The sequence below is a fragment of the Vigna unguiculata genome, chromosome 3, assembly GCF_004118075.2.
Source record: "Vigna unguiculata cultivar IT97K-499-35 chromosome 3, ASM411807v1, whole genome shotgun sequence".
Lineage (NCBI taxonomy): Eukaryota > Viridiplantae > Streptophyta > Magnoliopsida > Fabales > Fabaceae > Vigna > Vigna unguiculata.
The window spans coordinates 53,215,382-53,233,690 of NC_040281.1; the positions used below are offsets into that span (position 1 = coordinate 53,215,382).

Here is an 18,309-nt window from a genome sequence, read left to right on the forward strand (position 1 = left end):
TATTTAAGTAAATTTGAATTAACTCATTTAATTCAACTCGGAACAGGCTAACTGAGAGTGTAACTTCATTGGATAAGTATTATTTAACTGAGAGTTTATTTAAGTAAGTATTATTTAAGTTAGTCCATTAGGTCAAAATTATTTTATGCTTCTAAATCTATGTAATCATAGATGATGTATCGATACTTCAACTTAGGTCACGTATTCGTGTTTGACATGTATCCGTATCCGATACTTTAAGATACTATATCAATATTTATCAATGAAGTTTCTACTTTATAAAATCGTAGTAAACTACAAGAAAATATTTGAATAATAACCGATTTTTGTGACAACAAATATTTAGTCACTATATAGTGATCAATTTAAAAACTAAAAATTATTGACAACTAAAATAGTTCCAAAAATTATAATTGGTCTCTAAGTAAAATAGTATTTATTATGAATTGTCTCTAAATTGTTCACTAACATGAACTATCAAGGTTTTGATTATCAAAACAATTGATTTTTAAATTGGTTACTAACATTAGTTACCAAGATTTTAGCTACCGAAATACTTTGTCTCTAATTAGAAAATTAACATATTTTTTGTTAATAAAAATAGTCATTATTTAAGAATTTTCTTATAGTAGTACTTTTATGATGATAATAAATTATATTTTTTATGTTGACAACTTTAATAATATAGTTTTAATTTGGATTTACATAATAACAATTATATATTTATTATTTTTTTTAAAACTATTTTATATTTTTTTAATATATATATATATATATATATATATATATATATATATATATAATTCTTAAGAGAATCTGAACAAGATATATTTTTTTATCATGAATTACCATTAAACTTAAAACGGAAAAGAAAACCATAGAATAAAAAATAAAGTAAAAAATGGTTACATAAAAACAGAAGAATAAAAGAACACGGCATTATGAATGTTTAAAATTTATTAGAAAACTAAGTGGGGTGATTGTTCTATATTGAGAGCAACTCTCCCATATAAAAAGAAAATCAAATATTCATCACATCCAAATTAAATTTATGTCATAAATCTAAAATGAGTAAAATACAACAGAAAAGAATTATAATTATAGAAAAAAATTACATGAATTACAAGAAAGTTTAGAGAAACAAAAATAAACTAACTAAAAGTCATGAAATTAGTTTGGCCAAAAATTTAGTCATTATCAACTTCTTTTAGTCATGATATGATAATAGCGAAATATTTAAATATATATAAACTAATGCTAAATAATTATAGTTGTTGAAATTGTAATGATAAGTTTTAAGTTGTTGTTTTCATTGTACACAGACAAAATATAAATTTTACGTAAGAAAATCACCTATGCCCCATAAATACAAAAACGGCATGAATATGGTGCGTTTATTACGGGGAGTGATAAGGTGGGGCTGTTAACTTCACTACACTACCCTCACTCTCTCTTTGTCGCATGCTCCACGCAATCTCCCACACTGTTCTTGCCACCGTGGCTTCCAAACCTTGCACCACGCGAACTACCCTCATCACAAGCCACGCGCTTTCATCTCTACCCTCCATCTATTTCCACCAACGGTTCATCTCTACCAGACGCGTCTCAACGCGTGAAGCACAGTTAGAGACACAGGGGCCTAATAGTAATTTTCTAATGCTTCGGAATAAAGATTAAAGAAACTGGAACACTTCGTTTTGAAGTAACTGCACTGGCACTCCCAGAAGAAACAACCTTCTATTAAATCACAGCAACTTCTTTTTTCTTAGCGTGTCCTCGAGTGCAGCGCAACCTCTCATTTGCACCCTTGGATTAAACCATTCTCTGTGGTCAACGATTCAAAACTAACCAAGTATTTGAATCCGACGGTTACGACGATGGCTCTAGACTGTGCATGAATGACACGTGGTGATTTCCCTACGATTTATCCAGGCATTTCATTTCAGTTTCTTTCAGACATTTTTTGTTATTTCAAATTTCACTCATCCAGCTAGCACAGTTCTCAGAGAGCAGCGGCATCAAACAAAGCAACCACAAAATTTACGCAGCTTTAGATCAATCTTCTCTCTCTATCTTTTCCATGGTACACAAACTTCTTGTGTCTTTCTCTTCTCTTGTGCACTGCTCTGTATATATTTATCCTCTTGCTCTAGAATAGTAAACTAAACAAATGGGGAAATAAATTATTGTTTTAATTTTGCATTCTCATTGTTTGGTTGTGTGGGTAACAGGAATGGTAGATTTGAAGTGAAAAGGTTCCACATTGGTCAGGTAATCTTCAGATCTAGCCTCATTCTAGCTTGTTGGCACCAATTTCAGACACTGATTCAAGGACCGAGCACTGTTCCGTGCCTCCTAGTTCTTACCCATAGCAGATCTTGGGTATTCTAGGGTTTCTGTATTAGTGCATTTCCAATTACCTTTTTTCCTGTCCGTTAATACATTTTCAGTTTTGCGGCATTTCAAGTGAAATATGTTCAATTCTTGGTTTTGGTGAATTCAATTTTTCATTTGAAGTTACCTTTTTTTTCTGTGTTAATATCTTATTCTGTTCTGTGCTTTTATGTTATTGATTGATTGATTGATTACTGTTGATTTGTAATTTTTTAGATTTGTAGTGCTCAATCGAATCTCAGCAGGCAGGAGCTTCGAGCTCGAGAGATCAAACGTTGTTTGCATTGTATTTTTTTTTCATCATTTCCTTCCCGTGCGTTATGATTGTCGGTGGCTTATAGCGCTTTTTGTTCTTTAGTCGAGGTTTAGCGGTGGGGGTTGGGAAAAAGTCAAAGAGTGACGGTGCATCATATTAAAAGGGATATGGACATGATACCATTTTTTAGTGGTGTATTATTGCATCAGTTTAAAAGATGGTACTAATTGTGCATGATATCTATGACTATTTACTGTGGATAGTTGATTGGTCAGTAATTATGTCATCCCAAGTTGTTGATAATACTTGATTTTTATTTGGGAAGTTTTGTTTTTCTGTTGTTGATTACATATTCATTGATGATTTTTCTTTATTGATAAGGAAAGGTAGTTATTCAGAGACTAACATCCGAATGGAAGAAAAGGCTGCTGTATGTTTCAGCTAAAAATAATGCGGAAAGGGAAAAAAGTTATTATTATATAAGTTATTTTCTTTGCATAATTAAATTTATTGAGAACCCGTCGCCAGATATGCTTTTATACGTAGAAGGTCTGTTATTATTGTTCAAAGGTCTATTAACTTCTATATTATCATTGACATGTTTCTTTAGGTATTATTTGAATATCACTATAAATTTAATGTAATTTCCTTTCGTGACTTCTTTAAAAAAGTTATTTCTGAAAATCATAACATTTTATCTTACTTCTTTTTTTTCTGAATACTTTCGCGTACCAAATGGAGGGCATAACAGTTTTAAGATTTATCGACCTATATGCTTGGCTAAACAAAGGAACTGATGAGTTCACTGTAGTTTATTTAAGTTGCACTAAGTTAATTGAATTTGGTGATCTAGTTAAGCAGCCAATCAGGCATCCTGCATGATTTCAGGATAATTACATACTTTCAAATTTACTAATATGAAGCAACAATCATGGAGATCAATTGAGAGATCATTTAACCTTCTTTTACAGGTCCCAGGATGGGTAAGTCACCAGGAAAATGGATCAAAACCGTACTGTTTGGGAAAAAGTCATCCAAATCAAATATTTCAAAAAGCAGAGAGGTAATATTGTGATAGTTAAGGCAACCTCATCACTCTGTTCATTGTTTATCCACATTCATATTTCACTAATACATTCAGAAATATTCTGTCAAATTACATAATTTTTCTCATGACATAAATAGCCAAATATATTTTCCTTCAAGAAAAATGCAAGACACTCTAACACTCTCTTTTACACTTTTTATTCGATAAAATTCATTGAAAACTACAAAATCATGTGCGAGGCCATTAAATAAGAAGTTAGATGTCCTAGAGAGCTCGTTGCTAGCGCTCTTTTTCCAATAAATTTTGATGCAAGTGATCGGTACTGTTAATCAAACGTTGTCATGGACAGAGAGAATGAAAACAGGAAGTAGAGAACCCAAATTTTGTTCTCCTTAAATAATACATTCTAGTTTGGTGTTGTTGTTGCAGGACTTAACTTTTTCTGCTACTTTTGCACTGTGCTGACCTTTAACACTTAGCAGAATTTGCAAACAACCTACGATTAGTCATATATTGCTAGGATTATAGATTCTGTTATATTGTTGAAAGTATATCTTAAACTTATTTTTCTCAACAACAGTGATAGTATGTAATATGGACTTTCTTCTGCAATGAAATGCCTGACTTGGTTTACTATAATTCCATTTAGAAGCTTGTTAATAAAAAAGGAGTAATAGTTACCTCCAAGGTGCCGGAAACGGGTTTGTCCTTAGAACCAACCTCCGATACTATTCCCAATCACGATGAAGTCCAGGAGATGGAAAACAAAGAAGCAGATAATATTTTACCTGACAATCAAGAAATAGACTTAGTAGGATCTACTAATGAAGAGGATGCACTGGATCCAGAGAAAACGAGGCTGGAGGAAGCAGCAACAAAGGCACAAGCTGCTTTCAGGGGTTATTTGGTATGCAATTAACTGTTCTATAGAATGCGTTACTGATTAAAGTTATCTGAAAGCAAAACTGAACTGTGAATATGAAAACTATGTTTTAATCTATACTGCAAAAGAATAGTAATTGAGTGGAATTGATTTTCTGCTATTATTGTAAATTATCTTTACATCTGACTTGGAGTCTTTGGTGGACCAAGAAATTAAGAGGTTTAGTTGTTTATTATTATTAGAACTCATCCTTGACGCTTAGTGTGATATTTAGAGTTATAGTCTATGGGGGTTTGTAATTTATCTTCCCCCCTTCAGATATTTCTTTTCCAATTTGAGACCTTTTATAGATATTATCTAAGACTGTCAGTTTAGTTGTCAAGAGAAGCTGTCTAGTCCATGTTGCAATTCCAATAACTCTCTCTAAAATAAAGCTCGTAATATCTTTGATTTTATCGTTACTTGGGAAATTGTTTTCTTAGTGAAGATAAACTCTGCCTGATTTGGCGGTTCCTCCTGCTATGACACTCTTTATAGAAAGCGTACTTCATCAGTAAAATCTTTTGCTTTCTTGAGTTATTCAATGCTTCACTTATAATTTGATAAATAGGTCTATGAGAGGATGGCATACAGACAATTTCTTGACCTATCAGAACTATCTTTGTCAAGTTTCGATAGTGTGACTGTTATAAGTTGTGATATTTGTTATTGTTACTTAACTAATGGGAGTTCTTTCATGAAGGCTCGGAGAGCATTTAGGGCCCTGAAAGGCATAATAAGGCTGCAAGCACTCATTCGTGGGCACTTGGTTAGGAGACAAGCTGTTGTTACATTATGCTCTATGTATGGTATTGTCAAGTTCCAAGCACTTGCTCGTGGAGGAAGAGTTAGGCAGTCTAATGTTGGATCTGAAATCCATGAGAAATGCAACCCTCTGGTAATTTTTCGAAAATTGAATTCAGTAAATAGTTGTTAGTTACTCATATTGTTCTTCTGATTAAACTTTCTTTGTGGGGAAAAGTATGCAAGTGACGAATGTGTGTGTTGTCTTGGTCAGAGTATTCTTTTGGTTTATTGGGGGTGGGGTGCCGATATGCATCTGAATTTATACTTTACCGGATATCTTGGTCATATTAGAGCTAAATGGTTCTATTAAATACGAACACTTACTTGACGAAGCAATAGGTTTATTCTGAATTATTCATTCCTACAAAAAAATATGGTCATTTTCATCCACTACTTTTTTGTCATAATCAGAAGAAGTTGGTGCATTATACAGGCTGTTAAGATTGTCTTCAACTTTTATTGACTAGTTTTTACATCATGAAATATTGCTATGCGTCAACAATCTGTATTGAACAATTTGTGAATTTGGTAACGAGTTTCTTTTGGTTATTCAGTAGTGAATTTGGTTATTGGCTAGCTGTTATTTGATAACTTCGCGTTTTTGAGTGTTCACAAGTCAGGGATGAGAGAAGGTGGGGGAAGATTACCTGTGTTATATTTCTAACTACTGCTAATAGTTTTCCTTCTCGATGTCTTGTACCTTTAGGATGGCAAATTTGTCAAGCCAATTGCTATATCCACGAAAATTGCAAAGCTGTCAGCAAATGCATTCATTCTTAAGGTAATTACTCTATGTTCATGTTAAGTTCCTTCTTTGGCTACTTATTCTGTGTAAGTTTCATTCCAGAATGTACTATAGTATGCTCCGTCTGGTCCTTCTAATAAGAATTAAAATAGAGATTTTGCTCAGTCCTTTTTATGAGAACCAATCTAAAATGCATCATACATAATTTTTCTTTCAAAATACCCTTAATTATGTCCAAGTTCAATAAGGTTTTTTGGGAGTCTAATTTGCCTTTTATGTACTTTGACAACTTTATTTTGTCTCTTCACATGCAACAAGAGCAATAAATATATATGATGAGAGTATACAAATATTTAAAAAAAAATGAAAGCATGTCTCATTAATATTAAGGGTAGGTTTAGAAAGAACTTATAGATGTAGGACAAATTTAATGCTATTAACTAAGTTAATTAGTATTTCCTTGTAAATTGGTTAATTACGGTGTATTTATTTTTTTTAATTGTAAAAAGTTGAATCTCTGTAGTGAGAAAACAACATTGTGAGAGAGACAGTAAAACACTCCATTAATTTCTCTAAATAGTTACCAATTCCAAAAGATTGATTTTTTGCCACACTAATGCTATTGGTTTCGTCAGGTAATAATATACATTGTTCAATTAATACATAACTAGTTTTTTATGTAAGATGATTATGTAACATCTGCAACTGAGTCCTGAATGAACAACAGGATTTATAGTATGGACCAAAGATGTATATTTTCGTTCGTGGTTTCTCAGGTTCTCAGAAATCTATACTGACTAGAGACTACAACTAATCTAAGTAACTGACAACTCAGTATAACTGAATGCAGTTAGTTACGATAGATACTGAAGTGATTACAACTATAAACGATTGTGTACCCTATCCGTTTGAGCATCATCACCTTCAACATGAAATTGGGCGTAAAATTGGTTATGTATGGTCTGCTGTTCCCCATTCCCCTTGTTATAGATAATTTGGTTACATTAAATAGAAAAATATGATAAGATGTGATTACATCAAATGGGGAAATGTCTAAAAATATTTCTCATTATTAATCATTGATTTTGTTCCTTATTAACATATGCTCTTTATTATACACATATGTATACTAGTGTCTACACCACACAAATTACAAGTAATCCTTCTAATACTCTCCGGCTGTTCACAAAATTTTGTTTTTGTTGTTGACTTACCATTGTTTAAAGTAAGTGGAACTTTTTGCGTGAATGTAGAGGCTGGAGCTCATACTTTCAAAGTTACTATCTTTATGAAATTTGTTGTCGTTAGGTATACCAAGAAATGTTAGTTTGTTACATCTCTTGGATATTCTACATTGATTAGTGATATGATCAAATTATAGTGTAGAAGTGAGTGCACACCTCACCTTACAAGTCAGTTTTGAGGTTAAATTAGGCTTAAGATTCACTTGTTTATATGCTATCAAAGTTTATTTTAGTGAGTTTTGTTTGGTTTATCAGGCCCTTCTCTATTCCCACATTTGATATTTTCAGCATAAGAGCGTGTGTTGTGAGATTGGGTTAAGTTTAAAGTCCATCTTTTAGAAATAACAAACGACAAAGACGTTTTCTTATACTTATAGATTGGAATTGCTAACATATGTAAAGTTAGGCTGAAAATTTTAGAGACTCCAATTTAAATAAATTAAATCAATGATGAGATTGTAAAATCAATTAGTTGTTGCTAAAGTGTGTGCATGCTCAATTTTCATCTTAATAGTAGGGTCAGCAGTTTATTTACTGCTACTTTTTTAATCAATTAGTTGTTCACAGGAATAATAGGCTTTGATTCACCTGGGATGTATGTGTAGGTGGAGGAATTCATACCAAGAATCTATGATTAACCATCTTAAAATGTTGAGACTGTATTTCTTCTGTCTGGGTTTGAGCGGGATGTTCGTTGTGTCTATACTTTTGTTTGGTTAAATTTTCTATACGGTGAACTTGTCTTTAAAGTGACAAAGGGTACCTTAATATATCTTGTATGCTTATCTTGCCTATCTTAACACTAAAATTTGTGGGTGTATATAGTTTTTTTTTTTTTTTAATTTTTATTTCTATGTCAATAATCTAGGGCATATAATTCTATAGTTCTGTTATTATTTGTCTTTTATGATCAGTTAACTTGGGCATGTGATAATGTTTGTTGTTCCAGCTTTTTACTTCGTCAACTACAATAATGGCATTGCGTTTGCAATATGTTCCGGGTGATCCAAATTCAGTCCTAAGTTGGTTGGAGCGCTGGTCAGCATCTCAATTTTGGAAACCAGTTCCCCAACCCAAGAAAATTCAGGATAGTAAGGCTCAAAGAAAGCATGGCAGTATTTCAGTTGGAGATACTCAAACGAGTAAGTCAAAACGTACGAACAGGAAGCTTCCTACTTCGAATTTTGATTCAGTACCAGTGCTAGCAAATCCTGAATTTGAAAAACCTAAAAGAAACACAAGGAAAATTCCAAGTCAAACCTCAGATCCCGTGCAGGAAAATCCACAAAATGAGCTTGAAAAGGTTAAACGTAACTTGAGAAAGGTTCATAGTCCTGTTGTTGAGAATGCTGTTCCTTCAGAAGTTGAAACTGAGATGCCAAAGGAACATTTGGAAAAGGCCACAGTTACCTCATCCCTTTCTGTTTCAGAACAAGAGGTCGTTAGTTTTAATGAGAAGGTCAAGAAGGAAGCAGCATTAACTGTTTCCAGTGTGCTAGATATAGAAACTACTCCAAGACTTTCAGCTAGTAATGAAATGCTTGACACACCAACCAGTAATCAAGTGACTGTGGAATCGAAGCCGTTGACTGAAATTACAACTAAAGATAAAAATATTTCCGATGAATTAAAAAATGAGCCCATAGATTTGCCAGAGCTTATATATAAAGATGAAAATTCTCACTTGACAAATGGAGATTTGAGTCACAAGGAAGATCCAATAGGCAGTGAAAACCAGAAACCGAACAGAAAAGGGTCTAATGTAGCAAAGCAGGAACGTGCAGATAATGGAATACAGAATAGTCCAACTTTGCCAAGTTACATGGCAGCAACTGAATCTGCAAAGGCAAAGTTAAGGGCACAAGGATCCCCGAGATTTGGACAAGATGGAAGTGAAAGAAACAACCAGACCCGGCGCCATTCTTTGCCATCATCAACTAACAGCAAAATTAGTTCGCATTCACCTAGGACACATAGACCAGTTCACTCAGGTGGCAAAGGGGGCAACAGAAGTGACAGAACTGTATCATCATCTTCTAGAGATGGGAATGGTATGTGATAGTTTTTTCATATAGTGGTTTGCAAAATTCACCCGAAAAATTTATAATGCTTTACATTCATTGATAAATAATTTCACCTATTTCAAATTACTCTATTAGCTAAGTTGCCAGATTAGCTTAATGTCAAACATGTCTAGATTGCAAATTCCGAAACGGTAACAATTAAACAACCTAGCAAATGTGAAGTCTAATTTCAATCTGAGTCAGAGTCAAATTCTGGTATGTCTTTTTACTATGAACGGATCGTAATAATCAATGTGTCTGTTCGCCTTGCAGGAAAGGTAATTCAAGCAGAGTGGAGGAGGTAATTTTTGGAAAACCGATGTTCTGGAGTGGAACATGAGGATGCCGAAACTCGTGTGGTTTATGTGTATCTTTGATGAAAATTGTTGAATCATAGGACTATAGGTGTGCTTGAATTCAGATTATTTCTTCACTTGCTGCATTTTGGGCTTTGAAGGTGATTTGTACATTATAGGTTTCTAGTTTTGCATGATGCAACTATACCTAATGTTAATTATGTTTTCGGCATGATTTCTGGAATGTCCAATTCTCATTTAGCACACGTGTTTGGTGTTACCAGAACTTTTCTGTTCCGGCCTGAAGTGTGGTCTGGTAACCAGAGTATGCTCCTGCGAGGTATTTTTTCCAATGTGTTTCTTTAGGATTTGAACATCCCATCGTCTATCATAAAAGCATATTCTTCTGTTATGTTGATTTCTCACCAACCTAGGATGACAAAATATTGAAAAGGTTTTTGTACTCGCTTTCTTGTCAAGCGCTTGATGTTCGAAATAGAAACGATAGATGAGTGGGGGGAAATGGAAGTTTCCCTTGTTAAGCCGAGGATTGGGCATTGAATTGCATCCTTTGCATTCATTTTATAATGCTATATTCACAAGATTTTCACATGTTTCAGTATAATTTACTTCAAAATTAAGGATCTATTAACTATATGGACAAAGCGAAGATTAGGATGGATGTAAAATGTACCATAATTACCCGTCAATAGATTAATATAGGTATATAGCTTAGTTATATTTACTACACTGACATTTTTCTTTCGCTTTTAATTTGTGTTAGCAAATCAGAAACAATCTTTTGCACTTCAAATAACATTTCTTTCTGAATTGGGGTTATAGATCTGTTTGCATTTCTTCAAATCTATTTTTTTCTTATGTTGGTTGCGTTATTAGAGGAGGTTTTCATTGCTGTAGAAGGGACTATATTGGCTGTGTTGAGGTGGAAGATGAGTTTGGATAAATTATACTATGTAGGTTCCGACGCTACTTGACACACTTTGAGTGATAGAAAGACAAGATATTGAAGCTTAAAAATAAGGATGATGATAAATATGAATATATAACAATATATAAAGAGATAAAGAGATTTTTTTGTGTCCACATTTAAAATACTAATTTTATTTTTTAAAATATAATTATTTATTAAACTTTTGAAAATTGACCATTATTTTTTTTTTATTTATTGATAATTATTTTTTCATCTTTTTTTACATATTTTACTTTATTTTTAATAAATATAATTTTATTTTATATATTAACTTAATAATATTATATTATCATCTAATAATATAATATTACACATGTTTAAAGAATATGTATATATAGACAAGACAAGTGATATATAATATGAATGGTAACTTTGAGTGATAGAACAGATATTAATGGAATAAAATTGATAATGGTAAATATGAAAAATGTAAATAATATAAGGATAAGATGAAACAATAATTATCATCATTTACAAAATTCAACTAAGTAAACAACATTTTTACAATAACTAAGCAAAATAAGCTTTCAAGCTTCCAAATTGATTTGTCCAATTAATTCGGGAGTTCTTTTTTATAAAGTCTTAGCCATCAACATTAAAACCTTATTTATAAATATGAAAATTGAGTTCTTACTCAATGATGATAACCTCCTTATTATATTACATCGTGAATAATTTATTCTAAAAATTACTATCTTCTCTCTTTTCAAATTATATTTATTATATTAGAAACTTTCTCCTGATTATTTAACATCTTTATATGATTTGGCTTGTATGCTAGATAGTTCTTCTCCAGGTTTTATTTCATTTGAAAGTTTTTATTTTTTTAATTATCGTCAAGGTGTATGATAAAAATATACCGTGAATTAGTTTAAAGTTATCAATGTAGTGTACGGTAAACCACATATGATAATGATTTACTATAACTTTCATATTACAGATAATAATTTATTTCAAATCCACATTTATTAAGTGTATAAACATAAATCGTTTTATTGTTATTTTATAGATAAATTAAAATTGAGGATCTATTAGTATTTGTTAACTTTATTGACAACTTATTTTAAAATTAAAAGTTTATTAATTATATAGATAATTTCTAATGATAATAACTTTAAAATTGAACATTTTAAAATTAATATTCTTATTATCCCACTTTTGATATTTTTAGTTTAAATTGTGTCCAACTTTTATTTTCAAACATTTTTGAGAACGGAGTTTTTTCAATCTTTTATTAGAAAAATGTACATTATTATCTATTTTCTTCTTAAATCATTATTTTATATAAAAGCTGTGAGCTAAAATAAGTTTGACAATTTAAAAATAAGAATTTTGTAGAAGCCTAAGATTTGAAAGATTTTGAGATGCATAATAATAATTGTTTAAAGTTGAATAGTTTTTTTTAAGTGTATGTCACTTCTTAATCACTTCCTAAATATCTTAAAATTAAAAATTAATATTAGTAAGACTTATCTTTTACTCTAGTTCTATGAATAATATTAATTATCATATTTATTTTGCTAATATAACATGTCTCATATAGACTAATAGAGTATTTTAATAAAAATATTATTTTTTTTTGAAGAATTTAATTTTTTAATAAAATATTCTGTTTGTATAGAGAAATTATAAAAACATTTAAAATACAATATTTTTTTTATAGTATTTCAATTAGTTAAATTAATAAAAATTCAAATACATTCAAAATAGGTGAAATTTGAAAATTTTCTCACTCAACCTTATTTTACACTCTAAACTCTCTCGACCTTGAATTGTATAAATTATTTAAATATTTTAAGTTGACTAATATTTTTTATACATTTAAATAATGGCTTAATTATATTTTAAGTCCATGATAAATTTGAGAATTCTCAATTGAGTTCCTAATAAATTTTTGTGGTCTCTTCTCATAAATTTAAAACTTTTCAATTGATACGTGCCATTTCTTATAAATGTTATCACATAAGATTTATTACAAAAGACATGATATATATATATATATATATATATATATATATATATATATATATATATATATATATATATATATATATATATATATATATATATATATATATATATATATATATATATATATATATATATTAATACTTTCAAATTCAACCTTCTCATATAATTGTTCTCAGGTTGAAATCACATCATCCCATTTGTCCAAGATTGACTTTGATATTAACTACAAGACCACCATCATTAAATCATTCTAGATGTTTCCATTTTTGTAGTGAAATCTCAAGTAGGTCCCCCCATTTTCATTTGACTCAATTGAGTCCCTATTCTTTAAAATTCGTTGCAATCAGTTCCTCTTGGTTAGTTGTATAGTAACGGTGTTAATTATGTGCCACGTGTCAGCACGCGTTTTTTTTATAATTTTTAATTTTTTTATAATTTTTAATTAAAAAAAAAAATTGCCACGTGTCAATCTGACATTGTGCCACGTGGCAGAGACAATGTGACGTAGCAGTAGCAGTGTCACTATTGGATGTGAAAAGTCTCAATGTAGTCCCTATATTTGTTATTTTGTCTCAATTTGGTCCCAATTTTTTAAAAACTAAATCAATTTCATCCCTATATCAAATTTAATTTTTATATAAATTTTACAATGATATTTTTATTATAATTGATATTTTTAACAAAATTGAGTTTATTTAAATATTAGTGCAAAATATACATTTAAATAAACTCAATTTTGTTAAAAATATCAACTATAATAAAAATATCATTGTAAAATTTATATAAAAATTAAATTTGATATAGGGATGAAATTGATTTAGTTTTAAAAAAATTGGGACCAAATTGAGACAAAATGATAAATACAAGAACTACATTGAGAGTTTTCACATCCAATAGTGACACGTGACACTGCCATTGCCACATCACATTGTCTCTGCCATGTGACACAATGTCAGATTGACACGTGGCAATTTTTATTTTATTTTTATAAAAATTTATTAAATTTTTTTTTAAAAAATAAAAATAAAAATAAACATGTGCTGACACATGGCACATAATTAACACCGTTACTGTACAACTAACGAAAAGGAACTGATTGCAACGAATTTTCAACAATAGGGACTCAATTGAGTCAAATAAAAATGGAGGGACCTACTTATGATTTCGCTACAAAAATAGGGACCTCTGAAATTATTTAACTTTATTATAAATATCATGTGGCTAGAGGAGGCTTGAGTGATGTTGTATGGTCCATATATATTATATATATTGATTTAAGTTACATGTTTTCATCTTTAACCTTTATTGAGTGAACAAAAATCAATTAAAATAAATTTAAGAACCTAATTTAATAATAGTTTTCTTTCAAAATATGTGATAGGATAAAATATTAAGACCATACATTTTATATACAAGGCTCAAACAAATCAAAATAGTGAGAATTGTAAAGAAAAATTTGAATTGAATTAAAGAGAGCATAAACATAAATAAGATGTGAGGGAAAAAGACAAAGAAATGAAATAAGATAAAGGAGGAGTTTAATGAGTTTGAAGGACGTGTTGCATAAAGTGAGCCATAGAAATAAACTCTTCATGAGTTTGAGGGAGGTGTTGCATAAATTTACCGTAGACATAAATAATTCTTCACGAGGAAGGGACAAACAAACATAATAAATGTATGTCCATGTTGCAACTTTTGTGGTATTTTTTTTTTCAAATTATTAGACTTCCTTCTAAGCTTCCTTGAAATATTAGTCCAATGACAAAAAAGGGAAAAAATATGAGTAAATTAAATAGTATTTTAAGTCCTTGAAAGTATATTTAGTCTTTTAGTCTCTTCTTAACAACTACGAAACTAAAAATTAATATTTAGAATAATATTTGTATTTAACATTAGTCATTTGTATCAGAATTAATTTGCACTGGTGTATGAAAATCGCCACTAAAAAAATTTTCACTTAAAAAGTTTTCACTTTCTATGTTGATTCTAGAGATTAATATAAAAAGTTCACATTCTATGTCGATTTTAAATTGGTATTAAAAGTCCACTTAAAAAGAGAAAAGTCTATAATAAAAGTGATTTTTTATATCAGTTAAGGATATAACTAGTATAAAAAGTGTCCCTTTTTATATTAGGTAAGGATACAACTAGTATAAAAAGTGATACTTTCTTTATTAGTTGTGCCTTCACTGACATAAAATGTGAAGTTTCTTTTATTACAGATCTGTTTGTTTCCACACTATTCACATAGAAAATATGCATATATATAATCAAAGTAGCCAAAATATTCCAACATAGATTTTTTATTCAAAGTCCTAATAATATCATACAATCCAAACCTAATATAGCTATACATCTAATATTTACATGCAAACTCATAAAATACCTATCATCTTTTTCTATAAGTACTCAAAAGAAATGAAACTCACTGCTCACGAACTTCCTCTGAGAATCCCTGCTTCATTGGAGATGTGTCATTGAAAATCTACACAATTAATAATTTGAGTCAACAAACTTTTAGTGTACAATACTTAAGATGAGTTATCAATTGTATATGTTACCAGATCTCATGAGTCAATAATGTTTGCGAATATGATTCTATGCATGTGCCTTATCACATAATATCCACACTTATAACTACCCGCTTCGGCGAGACGTGTTGAAGCCAACATCTCGCTTAGGCGAGCAAGAGTACTTCGAGCTGAAGAAAGGATCTCGCTTAGGCGAGATTGGCAGCATCTGATCTCGCTTGGGCGAGAATGGCGGCAAGAGAGGGTCTCCACTGCACGATCGCTTGCTTAAGCGAGGTCCTGCGTCGCTTAGGCGAAAATGGCGGCAGTGGCTTTAGCTTAGGCGAGCATGCTTTGGTTTTGAGCGACCTTGACAACATTTTGAGCGACCTTGACAACTTTGAATAGTAATAGAGTCAATAAATCCATATATGTGATCATTCTTCCTCTAAGTGTATCTACGATGTATATACATTAAGCATTGAAAATAAATAATGTTAGAATAACGTATTGAATATATTCAAACTTGATAAAACAAATAAAATTTTACTTAAATCAACAAAAGTTGTATTACTGATACACATATCATACCATTGCCAAAGAGAACTTCAAAAATATTCCCTTAACATATAAAATAAGAGGATGTTTGTGGTCCTGTTTGTGACTTCAGGAGGCATATGTAATTGTATAGGTTGTAATTAGAGTTGTCAAAATAGATTAAAACCCGTGAACCAACTCGGTCCACCGCAGGTTTGAGTTGAGTTAGACTAAAAAGATTTACAAATTTCAGTACGACCAAAAATGGACCTAACCCACTAAGAACTCGGCTCACCTGGGTCAAACCCATGGTGAGCCAGGTTGGTTCACAAGCCCGAACATAAAAAAAAAAAAATCTCACTCTTAACTTAACAATCCAGTCCAAAATGCAAGCAAACTTTTTTTTAAAAAAAATTGGGGTAAAGAGGCCCATGCGCGTGACACTTCATTCCCTCTCCACCTTATTGATCATGTCGGGAAATTAAAGTATAAGGAAATTGACCAAAAATTTGTAAATAACTGTATTTTAGTAACTATTATTCAACATGGTCTTCCATATAATTTGTTGATTATAGATGGATTAAAGAATTACTTGTATATCTAAATCCATAAGCAAGAGTTTCAAATAGAAAGACAATTGTGTCTATACTGGTTATCGCTTTCTATACAGGTAAAGTTTTAATATAATTATAACTCTGCTACCGCGTTATTTAATATACTGAGTAAATTATAACCGATATAAAAATCGTTATAAAAAAGTGATTTTTGCTGGTGAATTAAGTGTTACCTTATCTTTAATTAATTCTTTTAATTGACGTACTAACATTAAAAGGTAAATCTTATTTAAAGATTTAAAAGTCTGTCCGACCACGTTTGAAGAAGAAGAAAATTTAATTTTATGAGTAAAATTTGATGCCTGCTAAATTTAAAGTAGAAGATAAATTTATTAATTGAATTTATGTGAAAACATGGTAACGTAAGATTTTAGATTTGCTAAATAGAAACTTAATTATTTCGAACTTAAATTAAAACCGCACAGAACCAAGATTGTAGTACTACTAACATAATCAGCATTTTTTTTTTATTTCTCCTTAATAAATATTGTTATAGCTTCCAACAAGTTATTTAAAAAAGTGTATTACGTAATGTGCTATTCTGTTGTCAAAAGATGCAATATTCTATTTTTGAAGCCGAATGAAGTAATTGAATACAAATTTAGGTTAGAATATATTCTATCAGTACTATTATTATTTTTTTAATTCATTTTGTAAGAAAATCCTTTGATCTCAATGGGGCATTTTATAAATTTTTCCTTTGTTTGGATATATTTTGAGTGGGAATAAAATCACTTCATATGGCAAAAGTTGCAACTATAATTAATTCTTCTGTTTTATTTGTGATTTACATCTTTGCATTTAATTGCAGATTAGTTGTTTCCCTATTGAGGGAACTTTCTTTTTTGGGTTTAGAGGAAAGTTTCTTGGCCAGTAAGAAAACAATTTGACAGCTGCAGATTTTTTTTATTTTAATTGGAAATTAATATAATTTATTTCAGACTTTTGATGAAAAATTATTACATTAATATATAAGAATGAGTAATATTTGATATTTTAAATTAAGTAAACTTATTATTTAGTATTTGATACCAGAGAAAGAAAAGTATGTATTATTTTAACATTAAATATTCAATAATATCATATTTTTAATATTTATTTATTTTTGTAAAAAATTATATATATATAATTCAACGGGATGAAAATGAGATGAAACTTTAATACTCATAAAATATAAAAAATAAAAAAAAATTTTTACTTTGAACAAGATGAGATATTAAAACATATACATTTGTACACTTCACTATCATCCTTATTTTTAATACGATGTAATGTAATTTATATAATAATTTTAATTATATTTATCTTTTATTAGATAATAATAAAAAATGATAAGTAAATATTTGGTGCTTCAAAGATGAATACACTGACTTATAAATGTCAGCAATGCCGTGTTGAGACTTAACTCTTAACTATTAGATATTTTAATTATTTTTTTAATACTTTTTCTTTTTCATTTCTTGGTTTGGTCTTCTCTTTTACAGCGACAATAGAGTGTGATAAAATTCATTTTGGGTGAGGGTTAATAATTTATAAAATATATTTAATAACATAATACTATCAAATATTATTATTTTATTTAAAGCAATTTAAAGTAATAAATAACATTTTGTAATTAATGCTTACTATAAAATGAGCTATATTTAAAGATCACACACACACACACACATATATATATATATATATATATATATATATATATATATATATATATATATATATATATATATATAAATACATATAGATAAACATAAGAAAATAATTAAGTAAAATTGATTGCATTATATTTGACATACAAGGCTATTCATTGTTTACTTTTGATATGTTTAATCATTCTTACAAAACTACCTATTTTTTATATTTTTTAAAATTATATCATCTATTACTTTAGTATAATAGAGACGTAAACAA

The 18,309-nt window shown here is 29.8% G+C and overlaps 1 protein-coding gene across 5 annotated transcripts; it reads left to right on the top strand.

Moving 5' to 3' along the window:
- The first annotated feature begins 1,721 nt into the window (after nt 1-1,721).
- LOC114177104 (protein IQ-DOMAIN 31-like) lies at nt 1,722-10,041 on the top strand. 5 transcript variants are annotated; one of them, XM_028062350.1, is made up of 9 exons: nt 1,722-1,908; nt 2,000-2,083; nt 2,232-2,271; nt 3,622-3,713; nt 4,348-4,605; nt 5,324-5,518; nt 6,134-6,208; nt 8,366-9,467; nt 9,753-10,041. In XM_028062350.1, the coding sequence occupies exons 4-9, from the start codon at nt 3,630-3,632 to the stop codon at nt 9,782-9,784; spliced, it is 1,746 nt and encodes a 581-aa protein (XP_027918151.1). In that variant the 5' UTR covers nt 1,722-1,908; nt 2,000-2,083; nt 2,232-2,271; nt 3,622-3,629; the 3' UTR covers nt 9,785-10,041. The 5 variants fall into 5 exon arrangements, with proteins under 5 accessions (XP_027918151.1, XP_027918150.1, XP_027918153.1 ...); XM_028062349.1 differs by having other exon boundaries at nt 1,901-2,083; XM_028062352.1 differs by having other exon boundaries at nt 1,901-2,083; nt 4,351-4,605.
- Nucleotides 10,042-18,309: the final 8,268 nt, after the last annotated feature.

Coding starts and splice junctions, on each gene's coding strand:
- LOC114177104 (XM_028062350.1), top strand. CDS start 3,630: ATGGGTAAGTCACCAGGAAAATGGATCAAAACCGTACTGTTTGGGAAA. Junction 5,519..6,133: donor ATGAGAAATGCAACCCTCTG/GTAATTTTTCGA, acceptor TTGTACCTTTAG/GATGGCAAATTTGTCAAGCC. Junction 9,468..9,752: donor ATCTTCTAGAGATGGGAATG/GTATGTGATAGT, acceptor TTCGCCTTGCAG/GAAAGGTAATTCAAGCAGAG.